The sequence below is a fragment of the Cydia pomonella genome, chromosome 21 (genome assembly GCF_033807575.1).
Source record: "Cydia pomonella isolate Wapato2018A chromosome 21, ilCydPomo1, whole genome shotgun sequence".
In the NCBI taxonomy this organism is placed as follows: domain Eukaryota; kingdom Metazoa; phylum Arthropoda; class Insecta; order Lepidoptera; family Tortricidae; genus Cydia; species Cydia pomonella.
Window position 1 is genome coordinate 12,724,470 of NC_084723.1, and position 23,469 is coordinate 12,747,938.

At 38.7% G+C, this 23,469-nt stretch overlaps 1 protein-coding gene across 2 annotated transcripts in view; it reads left to right on the forward strand.

Annotated features, from left to right (window-relative positions):
• LOC133529698 (uncharacterized) overlaps window positions 1-20,252 on the forward strand; it is a 31,321-nt gene extending 11,069 nt beyond the window's left edge. For both annotated transcript variants that reach the window (XM_061867480.1, XM_061867481.1), the window contains exons 2-8: window positions 1,231-1,418; window positions 2,173-3,519; window positions 3,594-6,079; window positions 6,816-6,950; window positions 7,599-7,739; window positions 9,156-9,292; window positions 10,180-20,252. In XM_061867480.1, the coding sequence (XP_061723464.1) occupies window positions 1,233-1,418; window positions 2,173-3,519; window positions 3,594-6,079; window positions 6,816-6,950; window positions 7,599-7,739; window positions 9,156-9,292; window positions 10,180-10,325 (4,578 nt within the window). In that variant the 5' untranslated portion in view covers window positions 1,231-1,232 and the 3' untranslated portion in view covers window positions 10,326-20,252. The remainder of the gene's footprint in view (window positions 1-1,230; window positions 1,419-2,172; window positions 3,520-3,593; window positions 6,080-6,815; window positions 6,951-7,598; window positions 7,740-9,155; window positions 9,293-10,179) is intronic.
• The last annotated feature ends 3,217 nt before the right edge of the window (window positions 20,253-23,469 follow it).

Here is a 23,469-nt window from a genome sequence, read left to right on the forward strand (position 1 = left end):
TTTAGATCCATAGTCAAGTTATTCACAGATGTATAGTTTTTTTAGCATTAGAAAAAAAGGTTAACAATCTGGGGATGTATTTTTATTGAAAACCGCTTTTTAAAAATCAGTAACTATTACATATGAAAGCAAAATAATGTAAAAGATCGTAGGTATATCATTTATAATTGTGACATATTGGCAGTGACTTATTTTTCAAAAGTATTTTTCAATAAAAAGACACGTCAAAATCTCTTATTTTCTTTGTAATGCAAAAAAAAACGGACTATGGGGAGCGTGCATGAACTTTAGATGGCAGCACAGAAGCCCTCTATAGGGATCGTGCGTGTTGGAGGGTCTGCCATCTTGTGACCTGAATCGGAACCATAAACATGCACATGTACACGTCACGTGTTTTCTTGTGCATAGTAGGTTCTGCCATCTTGTGGGCTACATCGGAACAAAAAACATCACATTGACGCCTCGCGCCAATCTGACGGCTCCTGTGCTGCCTCCTACAGTTCATGCACGCTCCCTATTCATTGGCACGAAGTATTATGTTAAGTTTCCATTTTTAGATTTAAGCCACTAGATGGCAGACACTACTATGAGAAATAAAGCCAACGTGAAGTGTAGGGGGCAGCACCTGCTTAGAAGCGTGAATTGTTTTCGCTGTCGATTCAGGTCACGAGATGGCAGACCCTCTAACACGCAGGCCCGCACGGTCTCTATATAATCGCGAAGAGATAACTGGAACAAATTATTAATGAATGGAATTTCGCATACAAATAAAAAAGAATAAAGAAAAATTACTACTATACTAAAGAATGTAAACAAAAAACCACCGTGACTCGATCTCTGGTGTTGCAGGCGTCCATAGGCTACGGTGACTCCTTACCATCAAACGGGCCGTATGCTTGTTTGCCACCGACGGGGTATAAAAAGATTTCGTATCTATGGTTTATACCACGATGACGTTAACATTGCTTTTCTTTTGAGATCCATATGGAACAAGACTATAATATATATTAATATTTAATTACCCTGCTTTTCCCTTCATATTTACCCAGTAAGTAAAACTTTAATTCTTTCCAGGCATAGTGCGATCGACGATATACGTGTCAATAGAATTTCAACCTTAACACTTTAATTTAAAGTTAAAATTGGATTGATTTTTCTGGGTTTCTTTGGGAAAACCTAGTTTCTAACAAGAATCAGCTTTAGCACTAATCGACAATTTCTTCTTTCCAGCGATGGAGTCACATGTTCTGAACACATACCACCAGGCTCGCTACCGCACCATCGGGCACAAGAGGATGGGTTCCACCAGTGACCTCTCCTCGGAGAGCAGCTGCAACCAGAACAGCCCAGAGTACTCGCAGGCACAGCAGGAGTATAGGAGGAATTATGAGGGCAATGAGGAGTACTGGAGTCAAGTCGTAAGATACTACTTCTTACTACTTAAACAAGTGTTTGCCAAAAATATCATTTTTGGTACAAAATATTATCGCTGACTGTCTTTTTTTACCACTGGCAATTAATACTTATAGAGACAATTCTATTTTTACAACACACACAACACAACACAGAATTATGTTGCGTTGTTTTATAACATAGTTCCTATGGCCACCACCTGTCTCCATAATCAGATCAGCTTGATGGCACCATAATATTACATTGTCACCCAACTTACATATGTATGCAAATTTTCAGCTCCATCGTAAATCGTGAAGTGGGTCAAATTTAGCCTCCAAGATTTGCCGACATTAACTCACAATCGAACTAACATACTAACAGGGCAAGTTGAATAAAAGCTTGAAAATAATAATAATTCAGCCTTTATATGACCCACTGCTGGGGCAGTACATTGCCCCAATGCGGATTAGGGACTTCTCATACACCTTTCATAATAATAATAATTAATTTATTGTGAATTTGTTGTTGTGTTGTCTTTTTGAATTTCTTTACGATGCATACATACTTTCCTGGCAATGTTTTCCTTCACCGAAAAGCTAGTGGTAAATATTAAATGATATTCCGTATTTTGGTTCCGAAAAACTACTTTGATACGAGCCAAGATTTAAATCGCGACCACCGGATTCAACAATACCGTCTTATATAAACATTTATTATTATGTAACAAGCCAGTTTACTAAAACAAGCTCAATTTTATCATGCTCTAATAATTTCCAGGCAAACACAACTCAAACAAGTCAAGACTCTAGTTCAGACGAAGAAGAAAACGTAGAGGTCGTCGAACTTGATAACCACTACGACGAAAATGCCGAAGACACTCTAGTTGAAGGCGACGACTATGACGTCATCCAAGTATACGCCGTCCATCCAGACTTAGACCTCGAAGTGTCCTCCGACGAAGAACAACAAGATTACTGTGTAGCTGAAGAAGATAATTCAGAAGAAGAATACGCACAAGATCCCCAATATACAGAAGAAACACAATACGAATACCAAGAGAATAGAACAGATATATGCCAAGATGGTTTAGATATTAATCTAGATGGTCCAGTAGTTTCAAATGTCGATGAGTATTTTATCAAAGAAAAACCTAAACCTATCTTGGATACAAAAGATGAACCTGTAGTTAAAGATGTTGATGAATATTTTATTAAAGATACTAAACCAGTAGCTCAAGTCCCAGATGTTGACGAGTTCTTTATTAAGGAAAAAGAGCCTGAGGATACTAAAACGCAATCTGATAGTGTTCAAAGTGTGCCTCAGGTTGAACCTATTGACAATGCTAAAGAACCAGAACATAACGAATCAGAGCCTATTGCAGAGGTTTCGATAAATGAGTCTGATTTAGACGTCCTTCCAAACATAGAGGAAATCAAAAGATACCTTCTTGAAGATATTCCTTATAAATTCAAAACTACACAAAGATCATGTTCCGTACCTCATTCTCCGATGCATCATCTAGCTTGCATGGACATCGATGATGCAAAAACCTGCCTAAGCTTCGAAGATCTGAACCTAGACTTATCTGATTTAGCATTCGATAACGACAAGTACAAATCAGACAGTGGTAATAAAATCGACGACATTCCACGAACTTTAACGGACGAGGATGTAAATAGCTTTTTGATTACCAACAAAACTGAAAAGAAATCTGAGAAAAACGACGACGATTTTAGCTCTCAAGATATGGAGATAGATAACCCTGTAGACGCAACTATACACGTCGAGACTCCGCGAACATCGACTCCCATCAAAAAGCCGAACGTCTTAGACTTTTGCATAGAAAAACCAGCAATCACACCAGTCAAATTTGAACCCATTGATGGCAAAACGGAAATTGATGATTTCGTCGACGTAGAATCCTGCAACGACGCGGCCATACCCGTGCTCGCGGCGAACAACGTGAATTCCCTTTTAGAACAGTTTGAAGCTAACGAAAAGTTCGCGACCAAACCGAAAAGGCCAAAGGACGACCCTAAACCCAAACCCAACGGCCTGACGAATGGTATGCGTTTGCAGGACGCGGGCGTCCAGCTCAACAAGAACAAGATGCGGCAAATACTGGTGAGTACATACCCTTTTTCCTCTAGGTGATGCTCTGTATACTAGACTATCAGTATCAGTATACTCGTTTGCAGATGCCGCCGAAAGCGGCGCTGCGGCGCTCGTTGAGCCCGCCCGCGGCTCCCGCACCCCCCGCACTGCCGGCGCAGCGCTCCGACCACGACTATTGCAGCAAAAAACGCCACAGCCTGCCCACTCTCAAGGGCGGACAGAGCCTCCTCAAACCTGAGGTCCTCTCCAGCAACAGCCGAATCCTCAACTCTAGGCACCGATCCTGCAAAAACAAGAAAATCGTCTACCATCTCAGCAGCGATGACGAAAGCGACAAGTCCGCCAAAAATAAAAAAAGGGATGATGACGACGATGTGAAAGCTAAAAAGTCCACCTTAAAACAACCTATAAAACAGCCGACACCATCAAATTGTCGGAAAAAACTCTCACCCCCGCATAGTGCTAACGATACTTGTAAAGATAAAATTAACAGTTCTGTGATGGTTAAAAATGCTTCTAAAGCAAGTGATACTCTCAGTAGTCAAACGAACATTAGCATTAAGTTAACTATTAAAAATAAATCAGAGGTTATACTTAATAACTGTGATGATAAAGGCTATCGGAATGTTAAAGATATTGAAAAGTGTACGTCTAGTGTTAGTAGTAGTGCTGAAACTGTTAAAATACAGGAATTAGATAGCGAGAAATATAAATGTGTAAATATTAGTGACAATAATTGTGCGAGTGTAGAAGTTAATACCGAAGCCCGTCCGAAAGAGGAGAACTTTTACACGGCGTTGTTTAGCAATAAGCAAGATGTACAGATACCGCAAACGATGGACCTAAAAACCGAAAAGAGACCAATAGATGAGGAACTTAAAGTTATAGTAGATATATCGAACAGAAACGAAACGGAGCAGCCTCAAAAGAAAAAGAAATTAAATCTCCAAGAATACAAGATGCGAAGATCGGTTACCTCAAATAATAGCTCTGCAGCCGTAAGTCCTGAAGCAATATTTCCTGATTTACCCAGCCCGTGTCCTTTGGAAAAAGTTGTCATTAATAATGTAAATGTGACGCCTCCCAATGGTGCAGTAAACCTAGCTGAACAGAAGAACCCTGAAGCTCCAAAGAAAATCTTCGATCCGATCAGAGAGGCATCTAGGAAAATACTCATGAACACCAAGAAACAAAAAGCCGAGGCTATGAGAAAGAGGGATGAAGATATCGTGATGAGCAAGATACCAAAAGTAGAGAATTTGGAACTGCAACCTCTAATAAGTGACGCTGAAATGCTCAAAATAGTTGGAGGAATGGCACCAGAGGAAGTGCCAGTTATAAAGAATGAAAAACCAAAAGCTACTGATTATGAGGAGATAGTACTAGTTAGCGTCGGTACAAATACTGATGAAAACATATTTAGACAAATGGAAAAGACTAAACATAAAGAAGTCAGGAAATCTCAGTCACCTCCATTAGACGCTAAAGCACTAATCAATTTTAAGATCAAAAAGTCCGAGGCCGTTCTCAAGCAAAATGTCTTTGACTCAAAAGTGCAAAAAAACAACGCACGAAACGAAAAACGTAGTCCCGATAAAAGTGACAAGAGAAATGCAGACGTCAAAATAGATAAAGAACGATACAAGGACATAACGGCTGCTTTAAAGAGTGTAGAAAAGCAAGTAGATACTAAAATATCAAGTAATTCTCTATTTGCTTCTATTCAAGATGTTGTACTGAAAAAAGCGCCGGAAGAAACAGCTGAGAAATCAAACCAACAGCCTAAACCTGTTAAAACTTATAAGACTACTATAGTACGGGAATATGATACTAAAGCGGATCATGGAGAAGACAAAATTATCCTACATTTAGGAAAGCATAGGAGAAAACCTGAATCTGCTAGTGTTGTAGTTCAAACTGAGACAGAACAACCAGCTGTTGTGGTACAACCGAAAAAAACAGTTACTAAAGAGAAGAGTCCTGTGCAAAGGAAGAGGAATGACAGTGACATGTCGATGTCAAGCGATGTTAGCCCTTCACGCGACAAAACAGGGAGAGTAGATGTTAACAAATCAAAAGAGACAGCTAAGCGTTCCCGGTCAACCGAACGACTCCGACTTTTAACCGAAAAGCGATCTCGCTCAGTCGATAAGCGACCACACTCAAGCGAGAAACGCTCGCGCTCTAGAGAGAAGCGATCTAGATCTCGTTCTCGCGATCGCTACGATAGATACAGACGACGATCAAGATCTCACAGTCGCAGAAGACGAAGATCCCGCAGTAGAAGCGTTAGAAATAGACGTTCACGCTCTATCGATCGCTATAGACGACGAAGGCGCGAATCTCCTTACAAGAGAAAACGAACCAGATCCCCGTACCGTAGACGCTCACCGTCCCCGCGTAGAGACTACCGCCGTTCGCGTTCTAGATCCAGATCCAGGCACGACTCTGCGAGATCTAAAAGCCCTAGGAAAACCCCCCCGCGTTGCGTTGAGAAGAAGTGCGACAAATCTTACACTCCTCCTTTAAGAAAACCAACCATTTCTGAAAGTTCTGATTCGTCCTCTAGGTAAGCATTGTGGTTTAATATTTAAAATATTTCTGTTGCAGGTATGTTGGAGCTTAAAGTTGCTCCATAAGCGTTATTTTCCACATTGAAGTTTGTTTTTGAAATTACTATTAACTTTTGCAGAATTGGTTTAGTTTCCATATCAGTTACTTTATAACAAGGACTTTATTGAATGTAATTAATATTTTTCATAAATTAACTTACTCATTTAGAAATAGATGTATGAATAAGAAATAATTTTTTTATAGATTTTCGTGATCTAACATAATTGTGATTTAATGGAAACTAGCTTATTCCCTACTTATTAGTACGTATTATATTTTAAGTATCAACGATTATTGTCCTAACCAATGAATATAAAAATCACTATAGAGGGCGCTTTGAGGAAAGGGTTCCAAGTGACTGGGTTTGTAGTTTTAATTTACAATTCCACATTTTTGCTATGGTTATTACGGTGTTGTACGTCAATTGAATTCGCAAAATAATATAGGAATTTAGAACAGCAACAATAGTTATAAATAAGGTAATTATCGAAGTATGTTTACCGTTTTAAGTTATTTTAATTCAAAATCTAGAATTTGAGATTGATTTGATTTGATTTGATTTTTTTTTTCTATATCTTACCATTCTTACCTGACACTTGGAACCGTTTCATTGCAGCGCCATCATAACTAGCTTTACATTTACATCGACCCCGGTTCTACACATCATATTAATACCACCTTTTATTGTTTAGTTCGTCGTCTTCGTCCAGTTCGTCATCATCATCATCGTCGTCCAACCGGTCGAACTCCGTCCGTTCGGGGCGCTCGTGCAGCCCAAGACAAGAGCCTTACAGACGGAAGTACAGAAGCTACAGCCCTGATGACAGGTAAGATTAATTCCTCTTCATCTAGTTGGTTAAGATTCGTCCAAGCGGTTGAGCTCTGTCCGCACCGGACGCTCGTGCAGTCCGCGGCAGGAGCCCTACAGACGGAAGTACAGAAGCTACAGGCATGATGATAGGTAATATATTTAGTTCCTTCGTCTAGTTTGTTAGGGTCGTCCAACCGACGTGAACGGAAATGCATAAGCTAAAAAACACTGTTGACAAATATTAAACTTGACTCAGTGAGCTTTTGACCTTACAAATCCCATTTTGAATGAGAAACCAGAAACTGGGGGCCTAACGCGAAAACTGAAAGTCTCAAATTGCGGGGATCTTTTTCTTTTACTCTCACTAAGTCGTAATTAGAGTGACGGAGAAAAATGCCCGTAATTGACGAACTTCGAATTTCGTGGTTTTTATTTTATTTATCGTTGGTTATAGCCCTGATTCGCCTAAAAATCCATATAATTATCGAACCTACTCCCAAAATTTTACGACAATTGATTGAGAAAATTGAGTAATGCCTCTTAATGAGAGCAGCGATGGTAGGAGACCTCAAAGTTACCACAAAACATGATGCCATAAATAAATTTTCAGCTATCAAACTGCGGCACAATCTTTACACATTTTTTTAAATAACTGTTGTTGCAGAGAAAGCAACAAGCCGGTGGAAGAGAGGCGCATAGTGTTCGTCGGCAAGCTGGAAAAGGACAGCACTAAAGCGACGTTGCGAGCTCAGTTCTCCAAGTTCGGCCATATTATAGAAGTGCGGCTGCATAATAAGGAGGATGGGTGAGTTTTATACTTTTAACCTACCCCTTGTTCAATGAAAATGGGTCACTTTCTAAAAGAAAAAAAATACGTTAGGTATACTCTGGCAAGCCACTTTCGTCAATAGAAAAAGGCAGCAAATATGGAAAATGTGTGAAGTATTGATCTCCAATACAAATTTTAAATGTGACAGAAGCAAAACGTCCCACTTTGTAGCTTGCCATAAGGACGAGATTTGCTTGTATCATCTTTATACGAATAACCTGTCAAGGCGTAAGGACGCAAATATACTTAGGCTTGTTGCTGTAATGGCAAGGAACAAAGTGGGACGTTTTGCCGGTTTCGGTCACAAATATCGAACCCTTTTCTGCTGAGAAAGTTGATTATAATTTTGAATATAAAGTGATGGTAATTTTCATTGCTCTTGTGAGATTTAATAAATTGGGAATATTTATTTTTATTTTTGACGATCAGTTTGGCCTAGTGGGTAGTGACCCCGCCTACGAAGCCGATGGTCCCGGGTTCAAATCCTGGTAAGGGCATTTATTCGTGTGATGAGCATGGATATTTGTTCCTGAGTCATGGGTGTTTTCTATGTATTTAAGTATTTATAAATATTTATATATTATATATATGGTTGTCTAACTACCCTCAACACAAGCCTTATTGAGCTTACTGTGGGACTTAGTCAATTTGTGTAATAATGTCCTATAATATTTAATTATTTATTTATTAGTTCTTGTCTTAGATTTTCATGATCATATTTTTTTAAGAGGCGAGTGTTTTGTCTATAAGGCAGAATCTATGGGTCCAACGTCAAATATAGAAACTGGTGGCTCCATGATTTGTAAACCTCGCGATAAGATTGATAACCTTAAAACATGTAAAAATAAAATACTTACTTCTTTGACCCATTTTCACAGCATACTCACAATGGTCTTAAGTGCCATAGACTATAATGGCACTGGAGTGTTTTTTTATAATACTAAGTCGGTGGCAAACAAGCATACGGCCCGCCTGATGGTAAGCAGTCTCCGTATAGCCTATGCACGCCTGCAACTCCAGAGGAGTTACATACGCGTTGCCAACCCTACTACTTATTGATGATATTGCAGCTGGTATTGATTTTGTTGTAAAGTTATGGACTAGATACATCCGGTATTCTTTTATTCCGACAGTCCGGACACCTCTGCCTCTCAACGTACGTCAAAATATTTAAAAAAATCACTAACGTCTGAAGTTTTTTTTAGTTTTTTTGAAGTAAAATTGTTCACAAAGTGGTCCTTTGTATTATATTGATTAAATCGGCTAAACATAATGACGCCCTTTTGTACATATACTTTGTCATATCGGCGAGGGCTTTCGTGAATCTGAGTGTAGTCTTTAGGTTCATAAATGTTTTGTACCAAAAAATATATGTAATTTTTTGTCGTATAGGACACGTTACGGCTTCGTAACGTACTCGCGCGGTCGCGACGCGTGGAGCGCGGTGGAGGCGGCCGGCCAGTTCCCGCAGTACGACGTCGGCTTCGGCGGCCGCCGCGCCTTCTGCAGGCAGTCCTACGCCGACCTAGGTCAGTACTGTGTGAAGGTAAAAGTGTAAGGTATAATCAGTCAAATAGACAAATAAAATGGTCCGTTTTTATTATTAAAATACGACTCGTAGTAAACTACGATTTTACATACTTTTAACATTAACTATCCAGTAGGTACCTGGGCAACCGAGCATTGCTCGGTTATAACTATTTATTGTAATATGGTGGTGTATCTTAGGTGATAATCTACATAAACTTAAAAAGTAAAATGTGAACTGACAATTATTATTATTTACAATCGATTTTAACCTTACTGCACTTGTCACAGAGTAACGCCATCTTTTGTCAATTTATCTTATTACATAGGTCATTTTTTTACTAAATTAAACTTGTCTAAAACAATAAAAAATAAAAAATTATATATAAACTTGACCATAAAAAAAAAAGTTAGTCACCGGGCGAGATTCGAACCCGTAACACTCGTTTAGCAGTCCGCGTCTTAACCCGCTGGACCAGACGGACAGTGGCCGGCAACACGAATTTAGCGACCATATTCTGCGTCTAAAGAAAAACGCATGAAAACTCGAAAACACGCGTTTTCCCAAACATAAGACTAATCTAGATAGATTGTATACCCCCAGAAACCCCCATATACCAAATTTCAGCGAAATCGTTAGAGCAGTTTCCGAGATCACAGAAATATACAAGAATTGCTCGTTTAAAGGTATAAGATTTTCTGTACCAACCTTTGTCTTATTTTTCTTTTAAATGAAACTAAAAATTCCAATTTCGATATTGATCCTCTTCAATTTCGCTATTGAAATATCGAAAAATCGTTCCGAATTTCGGGTTTCTGAATTCCTTCATTCATGCCCCATGTGTGTACAAATTTGAACTCCACTTGACCTACTAATTTGAACGCACAGACGGCCTAGAAGCGGATTACGTCGAGAGCGCCTTCCACGGCGCCCCGACCGCGCACTCGCGCCGCGACGACATGTCCTTCGAGCAGATGCTGCTCGACGTCAAGCAGAAGCTCAGCCAGCGCAAGAAGGACGACGACGAGCCTTGACACTGCCACGGGTAGCCAGGGGACGGGTAACACTATACCAGCCAAGTTAGTCGCGACACATCAATACGTCTACTTATCTCTCGGTTGTATCGCGACATGTTCTGACAAATGCTACTGGATGTTAACCAGAACCTCCGTCAGCGTAAGAAGGACGACTAGTATTGACACTGCCACGGGTAGCCAGGGAACGGGTAACACTCAATACCAGCCAATTTAGTCGCGACTTATCAATATGTTAATAGGTCTACTTATCTCCCGGTTGTATCGCGACATATCCTTCTAGCAGATGCTACTGTATGCTAAACAAAAGCTCTGTCAGCGTAAGAAGGACGACAAACCTTGACACTGCCACGGGTAGCCAGGGGACGGGTAACACTATACCAGCCAAGTTAGTCGCGACACATCAATACGTCTACTTATCTCTCGGTTGTATCGCGACATGTTCTGACAAATGCTACTGGATGTTAACCAGAACCTCCGTCAGCGTAAGAAGGACGACTAGTATTGACACTGCCACGGGTAGCCAGGGAACGGGTAACACTCAATACCAGCCAATTTAGTCGCGACTTATCAATATGTTAATAGGTCTACTTATCTCCCGGTTGTATCGCGACATATCCTTCTAGCAGATGCTACTGTATGCTAAACAAAAGCTCTGTCAGCGTAAGAAGGACGACAAACCTTGACACTGCCACGGGTAGCCAGGGGACGGGTAACACTATACCAGCCAAGTTAGTCGCGACAGATCAATACGTCTACTTATTTCTCGGTTGTATCGCGACATGTTCTGGCAAATGCTACTGGATGTTAACCAGAAGCTCCGTCAGCGTAAGAAGGACGACTAGTATTGACACTGCCACGGGTAGCCAGGGAACGGGTAACACTCAATACCAGCCAATTTAGTCGCGACTTATCAATACGTCTACTTATCTCTCGGTTGTATCGCGACATGTTCTGGCAAATGCTACTGGATGTTAACCAGAAGCTCCGTCAGCGTAAGAAGGACGACAAGCCTTGACACTGCCACGGGTAGCCAGGGGACGGGTAACACTCAATACCAGCCAATTTAGTCGCGACTTATCAATATGTTAATAGGTCTACTTATCTCCCGGTTGTATCGCGACATATCCTTCTAGCAGATGCTACTGGATGCTAAACAAATGCTCTGTCAGCGGAAGAAGGACCGCAAGTTTTGACACTGCCACAGGTAGCCAGGGAACGGGTAACACTCAATACCAGCCAAGTTAGTCGCGACACATCAATAGGTCTACTTATATCCCGGTCGTATCGCGACATGTCCTAGCAGATGCTACTGGATGTCAAACAGAAGGTCAGTCAGCGTAAAAAGGACGTCAAGTCTTCACACTGCTACGGGTAGCCAGGGAACGGGTTAACATTCAGTACCAGCCAATTTAACCGCGAAACATCAATGTGTCAAAGCTATATGTCTACTTAGGTGGTGGTATCGCGATATATCCTTCGAGCTACTGGAACTGGATGTTAAACATAAGTTAAGTTGGTGCAAGAATGGCGACAAGTCTTGACACTGCCACCGGTAGCCAGGGTAACGTTTATCAGCTATGCTATAGTCTCGCGAGAAATCGATAAAAGTTGTGTTTGTCTCTAACCCAAGAAACCTATATTATCTTTTCATTGTATTTTTGTGCTTGTGATAATAGGCAGGAAAGTCCGATAATGCGATTTTAACCTTTTGAACGTCACGCCTATCGTACGCGGCGCGCAATCGTGAACGTTGTCGGTACGCATGAAGGTTGATATTGGGCTGTAGCCGCGCGCGTCTTATGACGTCTTTGGCGGTCAAAAGGTTAAATTACAAATAACTGAGATATGTCAATTGTCGCATGCACAAAGCTAAAATAGAAAAAATAATAAATAACATCAATCATAATCATAACATATGAAAATAGTCTCCTCTATTTACTTTAGTGTCAGTAAAAACTTGAGTGTTTTGAATCTAAATTTAAAGAATTTGACTCGGTTTAACGAGACTCGGCGCTTAAAAAACTTTCGAGTCTTAAGTCTCCAGACTTTTTTTAAGCACAACTCAAAAGGAGTCGAGCCTTCGAATAACGTACTTATTACTTATCTCTGACTTCTCATTAAGTGTCAGTCGTTCCTTGGCTAAAAACGTAAAAAAAAGTGTATCTGTGTGAGTGCAATGGCGTCCGCTGTCAAACTGACAGCTAGGTTTTGTGTTCCAATCGTGCAATTGAAAAAGACATTTAAGTGTATCGTGTTAGAGATCATTTTTGCTCACGCCGTACCTACTTATATTTCACAGTAGTTTTCACTTTAGTTTTAAACGTGTAAATAGTAGATTATAGTTTAGTTTTTTTTTGTATATACGTCTTAATCCTGCTACCTCTTTCAGTTAGTTTTCAGTTTTTTTGTTTGCTTATTAAATATGAAATAAGTACGAATTTATTGTTTGAAAAAAAAAAAAAACTATGAAGGATATCGTTGGAAAAATAAGAAAATAAAAAAATATGCTTACTAATTCGTGTTAATTAAGACCACAAGGTAGCACAAAAGTGTTTTGAAAATATATATTAATGTTATTGTTTCATACAAATTGTATGTAAGATGGTGGTACGATTAATATTGTCGTATGAGGCTTTGTTCTCCACTGAAAAAATATAAAAAAAGGTATGTTAGTTTATCATGAACAATATATTAGAAACAGAATAATCTACGTTGATATAAGATCAATAGAAGAACCCATTAGGTTGTGTACACTTATATAATATATTATTTGCTGGTCATATGTATATAGTTTTGACAATTTTATCTCTTAATTTAGATAATCTCAATTATTTGTAAAAATCTGTCAATCATCGGGATCGAACCTTGGACCTAAGTCTAAGTCAACATGTTACACTAATGTAAAATTATTACAATTATTTTAAAACGTATTTAGGTCGAATAAATGCCCGATATGTTTCAATCCGTTATTGAGGATCCTCGACTGGAGCACCGACTGCGCCGTCTCTACTGCTTGAGCGCGCTAGGAGCCCGTTTAAATAATTTTAATATGTTTAAGTTTTATAGTGTAAACAATTTGTGATATTCCATGATAAAAGGTACCTTATAAGGCGCCGACCGCCCTAAGGTACCTTTACCCGTGGAACGCCACATTTGTTTATTGACAGATTTTTACAGTTCAATAATACAGTCATTATAGTAAGTTACCTTGTCATACCATTTCATTTTAGGTATTCACTTTAATTACCCGGGTGCGACTGCAAAAGAGGGTATTGTTTGTATTAACGTTGGTAACATTTTTCTTTATAAAACAGATGTTTATTTATAGTCAAAATGTTTTTAGATTTACCTTGATTTTTGAATGGCGTATGTATAGACATAAAGGACAAATATTTGTGTTTTAACATAAGATTTCAATGATAATACAAAATATTTGGTCAGTGCGACTGTGGCGCCGCCCTAGTGGGTGCGGGAAATATTGTTTACGGTACATGTGATGCTACTTTACGATAATAGTGCGATAATAAGCACACTACGTAACTATGTCGAATTTAAAGGACAATATGTACTGTAAAACGTACGATACATGTGCGAATAGGTAATCGCACATCGTGTCGATTTAAAACTCTTCGGTCACTCATTGCGAATTTCCTATTTTTCGCACTTGTATCGTAATGTAATTATTTAACAGTTGACAGCTGCCAAATATGTGACAGTTCAAATCAAAAGGGAATGGCGCCAATAATGGCGTAAACGCCGACGGCCATAAGGTCCCTTTTGATTTGGACTGCCAAATATTATTTGTCCTTTACGTTTTAAGGTATTCATACGCTAAAAAACTGTTTCTTCGCCATAAGCTTCCATTGAGATTTTTAGTGCCAAACTAAAGCGTTCCTAATATTCCTAAACCTAGGTACAATTACATTTATATCCTGATACAATTACTAAATAAATGCACTGAGAATTTTGACAGTTTAATTTTAACTAACATTTTAAGGTTTGACTAAAATGGAGGATTTACGTTGTATGGGTTGCCATGGCAACACATTGATCATAGTAGACGGTATTAGACTAACATTATTAGTCCGCGAACTGTCAAGTCGTATGGGTTACCATGACAACACACTAATGATATTTGATTTAATTTCGGACCATAATTGGGAGCGTTTGACTATAGGGGCCGTGCGCGTTGGAGGGTCCGCCATCTTCTGGCCAGAATCGGAAACATAAACTGTACATTGACACTTCATGCCAGAGCAAATGCTGCCCTCTACAGTTTACGTACGGTTCATTGTGCATTGTAGGTTCTGCCATCTTGTGGGCTACATTGGAAGCTTTACACATTTACACTCCGCGTCAATAAACAGGGCGCTCCTGTGCTGCCCCCTACAGTTCCCTATATTCGGGTAATTTTACGGTACGTCTTTCCTAAGGCTAGTAAAAAATATGTTTTAGTAGAATTATTATTTGTTTCATATACATCCTCCGTTTTAGTCAATGCCAATAACATAGACTATCCGCAATTCCTAAAACTGGAACAAATCTAGACGCACTGAACAATAAGAATGACCTAAGTAGTTTTTCAGAGCTTTTTAAGCTTAATGCTTAGACTAAGGCTGTATTATACATTGAATTTAACAACTATGTGGTAAGTTAAATGACTTTTAATGTAAGTGCACAATTAATATATTAAAAATCCATTTTTTTGTTCGGTTTATAAAATCCGAACAGATATTGATCTTTGCTTAGTTTGGGGCTGGGTCGATCTGTGTGAGATTGTCTTCAAATATTTATTATTATTTATTTATATTAAACAAGTTACTGTCAAAAATTGTGATGCATACTTTTATTTCTGAATGTTTTCTTCTCAATTTCATGTTTAATCTTTGCTTAGTTTGGGGCTGGGTCGATATGTGTGAGATTGTCTTCAAATATTTATTTATATTAAACAAGTTACTGTAAAAAATTGTGATGCATACTTTTATTTCTGAATGTTTTCTTTTCAATTGCATGTTTAACCAAAAAAAACTAGAGACCTAGAGCTAAGTTGGGAGCGATTTTGATAGTCCAGTCAAGTGTTAAGTAAACGTCATAATTTCATGGAAGTTTGACGTTTAAAATAACACTTGCACAGTCTGGGCTGTCAAAATTGCTGCCAAGTTATCTTAGTCTGACTATATGTAGCTGAGGTGAATTATAAATCAATTGCTTAAAAATATTATCTATGAATTAAAAATATATATATCCAGAGAGGGAATGGGGACCTTATTTGTACGGAGGACCACCAGCGGTCGCCCTCTTTCCTATTAAAATTCAATGTCATTTTGTTTCTGTCGTACATATCTGTTCGGATTTTCCATTCAATATTGAAGGCCTAGTCATCGGCGGCAAGTTTTGTTGTGATCGTATTTATTTATGTACATTGTCTATAGCTCGTGTCATTGACGAAGACGCGTGCCTTGACTCATATTGTTATGTCGCTGCGCGTCATCGTAGATGACACGAACAATATAAGTTAGACCTTCCATTATGGCTGTATTAAGGCTGGCTTTCAACTGAGGCGGAGATGACCGGCGACAGACTAATAATACTAATCCGCTAATTTCCTTGACATGCGCTTAACCAAGGGCCCATTTCACGAACGGTATTAGACTAATTTTATTAGTGTGCCATGGTTAACTACTACGATTTAACAGTTCAAGGACGAATAATATTAGTCTAACACCGTTCGAGAAATGGGCCCCAAAACGCTGATATTTTCGTAGTCGACGTCTAGCGTTAAATAGAGGATTTATCAGTAACGCAACTTGACAGATGTCACGACAAACGAAAAGTGTATATTTGTCTAATGCGGAGAGTCATTTGCGCCTCAGTGGAAAAACAGCATAAGCAATTTATACATGACAGTTAATTTCTTAGAATCCAGAATTTTAATAATTATACAGAGTGTTTTGACTAGCCTACGAGACTTAGAATTTTGAATCAACCACACCCAGCTTGTCAGTAGAAGAAGGCGCGAAATTCAAATTATCTATGGAGAATTAACCGTTCGCGCCTACATTTTTAAATTTGCCGCCTTTTTCTATTGACAAAGTGGATAAGTTCCATTTCTTATGTTCAAAAAATTTACGTATTTTTAGTGGCACATTTCTGTCGTCAAATATAAAATATCAATGTAAACCTTATTCAAATTACTCAAAACGTGAATATTATCAATAATTCTGTGTCTAAATTGAAAATACTTATGATATTGGCAGCTTATTTATATTATTATATATTATTACATACTACCTATACTTCGTTTTTTAGGATTAGAAAGTAAGTAAGCGATATTGACGTATCTTTTTATTGAAAAACAAGTCTCAGCAAACAATTATAAATCATGTACGATCATTTACATTCTTTTGGTATCACAATAGTTACTATTTTTTTCAAAGCGTTTTTCAATAAAAAGACGTCTAGATTGTTTGTTTTTTCTTATGGCCAGTACAGACGGGAACAATTTTTTGCCAATCTGATTAAATTGTCTGATCAAATCGTGCGACAATTGGCCACTTTCACAAATTTTAGATTTATGGTGTTATTTGAGCGCTATAAATTTAAAACATGGCCCCCAACGCGAATACTAACATCACAAATTGGTATAATGTTTGATTCCGCACCTCTATTTTATCGGTCTTAATCGGCGGTCGAATTCGGCGAGCCAAATTGGCGTTTGCGTCCGCACCACCTGATTTGATCTGACAATTTAATCAGATTTGCAAAAAATGTACCTGTGTGCTTGAAAAAAAAAACGAAGTATAATATACTTACATACTAACGATAGTCACACTCTGTCTACAATAAGATTTGTTTACAAATAAAGACTGTTAGTGCTGCCAAAAGTTGTCATGGTGTAGCCCAAAGATGGCGTATTAGCGTTTTTCACCTTCGACGCCCGACAAAAAGTATTCATCTCTTTCTATTTTTAATGGCGGGAGAGGGATGAATGAACAGTAAACGAAAACGTGGCGTTCTACTGAGGGCCTACCGCGAACCACATTCTACGTGTTGCCTCCCTATCACACTTACACACGAATTTACAAGTGCGACAGAGAGGCAACACGTCGAACGTGGTTCGCGGTAGCCCTCCTGATCTTCTACGAATACGGTAAATTTCATCCTCCTAAGGAATCCCTTCTTTAGCTTGGCACGAGGAATTTCGTACATTGGCTCGCTTCTTTCTATCTGTATCGCTCGCGCGTAATGATATTGCTGTCCCGCCCATGATGCCGGCTGTCAATATAACCAAGCGCACGCGATAGAGACAGAAACAGGCGGTGCAATGTACAAAATTCTTCCTGCTCAGCGTCTGTTCTTTTTACAAAAAAACTTGAGTTTCTTTTGTTTTTAGATTTAAAAAAAAAAACAAACATACAACTATGTTCCTTTTGCTGGGACCATGGGCCTCAAGCGCCAATTACATCCACACTATCAGGCCTGATATCAGATCCAATTTCGGGCCCGAGCAAGAGTAGTTTTCCGTTTCACGGAATATCAGCACATCGTTTACAATATTTGAAATGTAAAAAAATGGTTCATATGCAAAAATATCAAACGTTGAACATTTTTGGCAATTAGAGACAAAGTACATTTTTACATTTCTAATATTGTTAACGATGTGCTGATATTCCGTGAAACGGAAAACGATTATCTGGCCCGATATCGGGAAGTGTGGATTTAACGCTTTATAACGTTATTGCACAATACTGGCTTTATATTCAACTTTTACATCATTTGGAAGAAAGTGATGGATAGCTTACAAAGGCATCTTAAACTATGAAAATAGCAACACTACTACTTATTTTGTTTGTATGTAGTATTGTGTTCGTGATGGTAAACTCCCAAGGATACCTTGTTTGCCACAACAATGAATAAAGGAAAACGCTATTACGTTAGCAGGATTCAACGAGTTTTATTATTAGCATTTAGTTTCTTAGTGAAATTTTAGTTTTAGAACATGTTAACATTATAAAAAGTTTTCTCTAATCTAAAAAAATGACTTATTCGTTATTAAGTTCTAAATTTATGTGCATACATTCTCACTATGCCATTTGAAATTGTATCTTATTTCCTAGGTGTGTAAGTGTAAAATAATTACCTGTCGATATATATTTTTGTCGTTAAAATTCGAATACTGGATGGATCAAAAGAACGCTTGTTAGTTCTATTATGGAATTGGATAGTGTTTGTAAGACTCAAGTGATGTTTTATGGAAACCTATTGATTATTACATTTTTTGCAAGATTATGTGTATCTAAATATCTCTTAGGGCTTAACACTAGAGTCGGCGTCTAGTCAGCGCTATGGAAAATGGCGTCGCTGCGCAGCTGCGCCAACGTTGCGTTGAGCAGCAGCCATAGGGTTGACTAGACGCCGGCGCTCGGAATACGCTAGTGTGGGGTGGCTCTTAAGGGGCGTTCCAGAATGTCGTTTTTTTAACAATTATGGCCTGGATGCAAGTCCTTTAAGCCAAGAATGTCGCTTACATAATGCCGTTTTTCTGATACTTTTGAAAATGCAGTATTTTACAAGCTTTTATTTACTTTCACCTGACCGTTGTCTGTTTGTAATCAAATCATGCAAGTTAAATTAGATCCACTTCCCGGTTTCCGATTGAGCTGAAAATTTGCGTACATATGTAAGTCGGGTGACAATGCAATATTATGGTACCATCGAGCTGATCTGATGATGGAGACAAGAGGTGGACATAGTAACTCTGTGATAAAACAACGCAACCTAATTATGTTTGGGGGTTTTTAGAATTTGCTCGATGAGTATTAGTTGCCTGTGGAAAGAAAAGTACAGTCAGCGATAAAAGCTTGTACCAAAAATGAAATTTTTGCCAAAAACTAACCTAACCTAAACGTAATAATAGTAATAATTCAATTATTTTGTCTGGTTAATTTCATGAGTTTAACAGATTCGCAGTACTTATATTTTCGAACTTTACGTATTTGAGTGAGCTCGCTGCCATACAAGACGAAAGCATTTAGTAAGCGATATTCTTGTGAAATGACTTTAATAGGAAATAAGCGTCATTAATATTATGCCCTCATTCCATAGGAGTGTTTATTAGGTGCTCCCAGGAAAACCCGGAAGGCTTGATAACTGACTAGATTTCTAAGACAATGTATTCTTTTTTATCAAACAAAATCTGAAAATTAAGTGGACACTATTTCATTTTCACTATCTTGTGACGAAGAAGTTGGCGTGTGAATCAAATTTTGTTATTTCAGAAATTTTGCTGTTAAAAATATACGAAAACTTTGGATTTGGGCCCTAGGAAGCGGGAAAAGTAAAAGTGGGGGAAGAGGGGAGTAACATAAATATATCGGAAAGTCTTTTTGTTAAAGTTAGACTAAGCTAAGTTGGCAGCGACTTTGATATCCCAAAAGATGCAAGTGTTATTTTAAACGTCAAACTTCTATGAGATTATGACGACAAATAACACTTGCACCGTCTGGGCTATCAAAAACGCTGCCAACTAAGCTTAGCCTAACTCTATCGCTCGAATATGCAAGAGTCATACTCTTGTTCAAACTGAATATGATATCATACCATTATGATGTATTCCTTCTGGGTTGTCTAGATGAATTGTCAGCACCAGGGTGTCTACCGCGAAGACCGAAATTTGCAAATTGCGGGGATCTTTCTCTTTTACTCTCACTAAGACGTAATTAGAGTGACAGAAAAATGCCCGCAATTGACGAACTTCGATTTTCGCGGTTATAGTCCAGGTAACAGGGCTTTTTATAGTGTTGGCACCATCTTGATTCTACAGTACACGTTAAAGTCCAATGTAATAGATTAGTACATACTTACTATAGTACCAGTGAGAATGTTTTATACATATGTTGTTGAGAATAAAGTATTTTGAACATATTTTTTTGTTTTATTTTGTTTGCAGCTAATGGAAGGGTAAACTGCCCAATGATTGGCACTAAAAAGTCACTAAGTCAACGCTTTCTGCCTTAAACTCTTGTCTCTGTATCATGTGATAAATATCTTGACCGAATTTTGAATTTACTTCGAGAACGATTTTTTCTGCTACATACTACATACAGAACAACCAAGGTTTGATCCCATGATGTTTAACCACCACACACATATGAAAGGTTCAATGTGACCGCGGCCGGCAAAACGTCCCACTTTGTTGCTATAAGGACGAGACTTGCTTATATCTTTATACGAATAACCTGTCAAGGACTTATGGCAAGTGACAGTGGGACGATTTGACGGCCGCGGTCACAATGTGCAAGCCATTATAGTGGGGTGCCAACAATAGGGTTAATCTGGTACCAACCCACCCCAACAACCTACAGGGCTTATGATGAAGAAAACTTTTAGATATTTTGGGATCCTTACAATTAAAATAATGACGTGACCCGTTTCACTCTTGTATTTTTTGTTACACAAAATTATGACTTGGTTGCCTAGGAGGCTTGAAGTTGCTATTTTTCTTTTTTGTGTCATTAAATTTAAGCCCGTCGACCGATCGGGCGCCCCAGGTACCGCTGGTGTGATGTCGTGGAGGCGGACCTGCGTCGGCTGAATGCCAATTCATGGCAGGAAACCGCGCGGGATCGGGACAGGTGGCGTTCTCTCATTTCGGAGGCCAAGATTTTTTTTGGATCGCTGAGCCAAAGCAGTTAGTTAGTTATTAAATTTAAGGCCAAGTAAACAAGAATCTAAGTTAAATAATGTGGTAAACATAAGCAACACTTTCCTCATTTGCTTAAAGAATATATAATATAGGATCAGGGATGAATGTTACTGCATTATGATTCATAGGAAAGTGAATAGGTCTCTTATCTGCAGTGGTATCATGTTCAACACCTGTCATACCATGCGTCACTTTCGCACTTGTTAGAACGTAACAGGCATGGTGACAAATGATAAAGAGCCCACCATATTAGCCCTACTGCTGTCAGAGTTTTTAAAATTGCAAAATTTCCGCATGGCAAATTTTGAGAAAAATTGAAGTTTTCTTAATTTCCTGTAAAACTTCCTGGAACTTTCCCAATTATATGTCTGTAGCAACTGGTTAACACATTCAGTGCCGGAAACCCTATACTCGGGTTCTGTGTTCGTAGTCGCTGTTTTTTTTATACAGGATTCTGCATGTTATCGGCTACACTCATATAGGGCTTGACACATTCACACTTTCTTACTGAGAAGTAGGTAGTAATAGGTAGGTAGGTAGGGGGTAGTAGCAGAGGCGGCGTTTGGCGTGGGCGACGAAGGCCACCGTCTATGGCCTCGCGCCTCAAATAGTACAGTCAGCGTCAAATACTTTGTAGCAGTCAAAGTGGCCAAATAGTTCGGTACACCATACTAAATATATGGTGTACCGAACTATTTGGCTACTTTGGTTGCTACAAAGTATTTGACGCTGACTGTACCTATATCTCGGACACAACGTAAAAATGTTCGTTATTTCTTGCGCCACCAGGGGGCCTCACTAAATGTACCTTGCCCACATACAATTTTGGTCTTGCCCCGCCATCTTGTCTTTTGGTCTAGGATGAACTGTAAGGGGCCGCACAGGAGCCCCCTGTTTATTGGCGCGAAGTGTAAATGTCAAGTTTAAGCTTTCAATGGAAATGTATGTTATAGAGGGTAGTACTACAGAATAAGTAATAGTACTATCATGCAGAAAAGAAACTTCCTATAGAACCGAAGTTTGACAGAGATTTCGAGACGAATCATGCTGTCCCTTCCTAATGTATGGCACTATCCCTATCAGCTATTTAGGGTTGTCAAATTTCAAGTCATTATCTTATCTGTGGTTGTGCACGCAAAGGGATGTCAAGTTGTGCCAACCCTATTAATTGCTCAGAGCAATGGTGAACCGAACGGACCCGAGAATGCCCGAATGCTGCAGTTTGGCCTAGTGGGTAGTGACCCTGCCTATGAAGCTGATGGTCCCAGGTTCAAATCCTGGTAAGGGCATTTATTCATGTGATGAGCATGGATATTTGTTCCTGAGTCATGGGTGTTTTCTATGTATTTAAGTATTTATAAATATTTATATATTATATATATCATTGTCTAAGTACCCTCAACACAAGTCTTATTGAGCTTACTGTGGGTCTTAGTCAATTTGTGTAATAATGTCCTATAATATTTATTATTATTTATTGTACTTACATTAAGAACAGATGACAACCTAGAAGAGCTAGTTTCAAGCTTAAAAAATGTGAATTGGGACATCCTAGGATTGAGCGAGATAAGACGAATGGGTGAACATATCGCTAAATATGATGATTTTGTGTTCTACTACATCGGCGAGACTCCAGGCAGACACGGTGTGGGCTTTATGGTTAAAAATCATCTAGCAAAGCAAATAATAGAGTTCCGAGGTATGTCTGAGCGCATTGCACTGCTACGCCTGAATTTACCTGAATACAAAGATCCTTGGACCATAATACAAGTCTACTCACCTACTGAGCAAGCAGAGGGAGAGAGAATTGACAAATTCTACTCAGACCTCAACGAACTGGTAAACTCATATCCACATAAAAACTTGGTCATTATGGGTGACTTCAACGGACAGATTGGGCAAAGACAACCCGATGAAGATAAAGTAACTGGGCTTTTTACCTACAGTACAAAACCTAGGAGCAGGAACGGGCAGAAGCTTATAGATTTTGCCAAAGAAAATAACCTGTATGTCATCAATACAAAGTTTAAAAAGAAAAAGGACAAAATGTGGACATGGATATCACCAGATGGCAAATCAAGAAATGAAATAGATTTCATACTGTCTAACAAATCAAAATGCTTTAATAACTTGAGTGTCATTAATAACTTGAATTTCAACACCAATCATCGAATGGTCAGGGCAGAACTTAAAACATGTCCACCAAAAAATGCTAGACCAAAAATAAACCCAGAAAATAAAGGAATTAACAAATATGACAGAAAGCAAATCACCACATCACTCACAAATAAACTCATTGAATACAAAAACAAAACAAGTGTTAATGTGCAAGAAACCTATGATTGGCTAGAAAGAATCATCATAGATACCACTGAGCAGAACAACAAGACTAACAAAGTAAGAGAGAAATGGATGTCAACAAGAACTACCAACCTT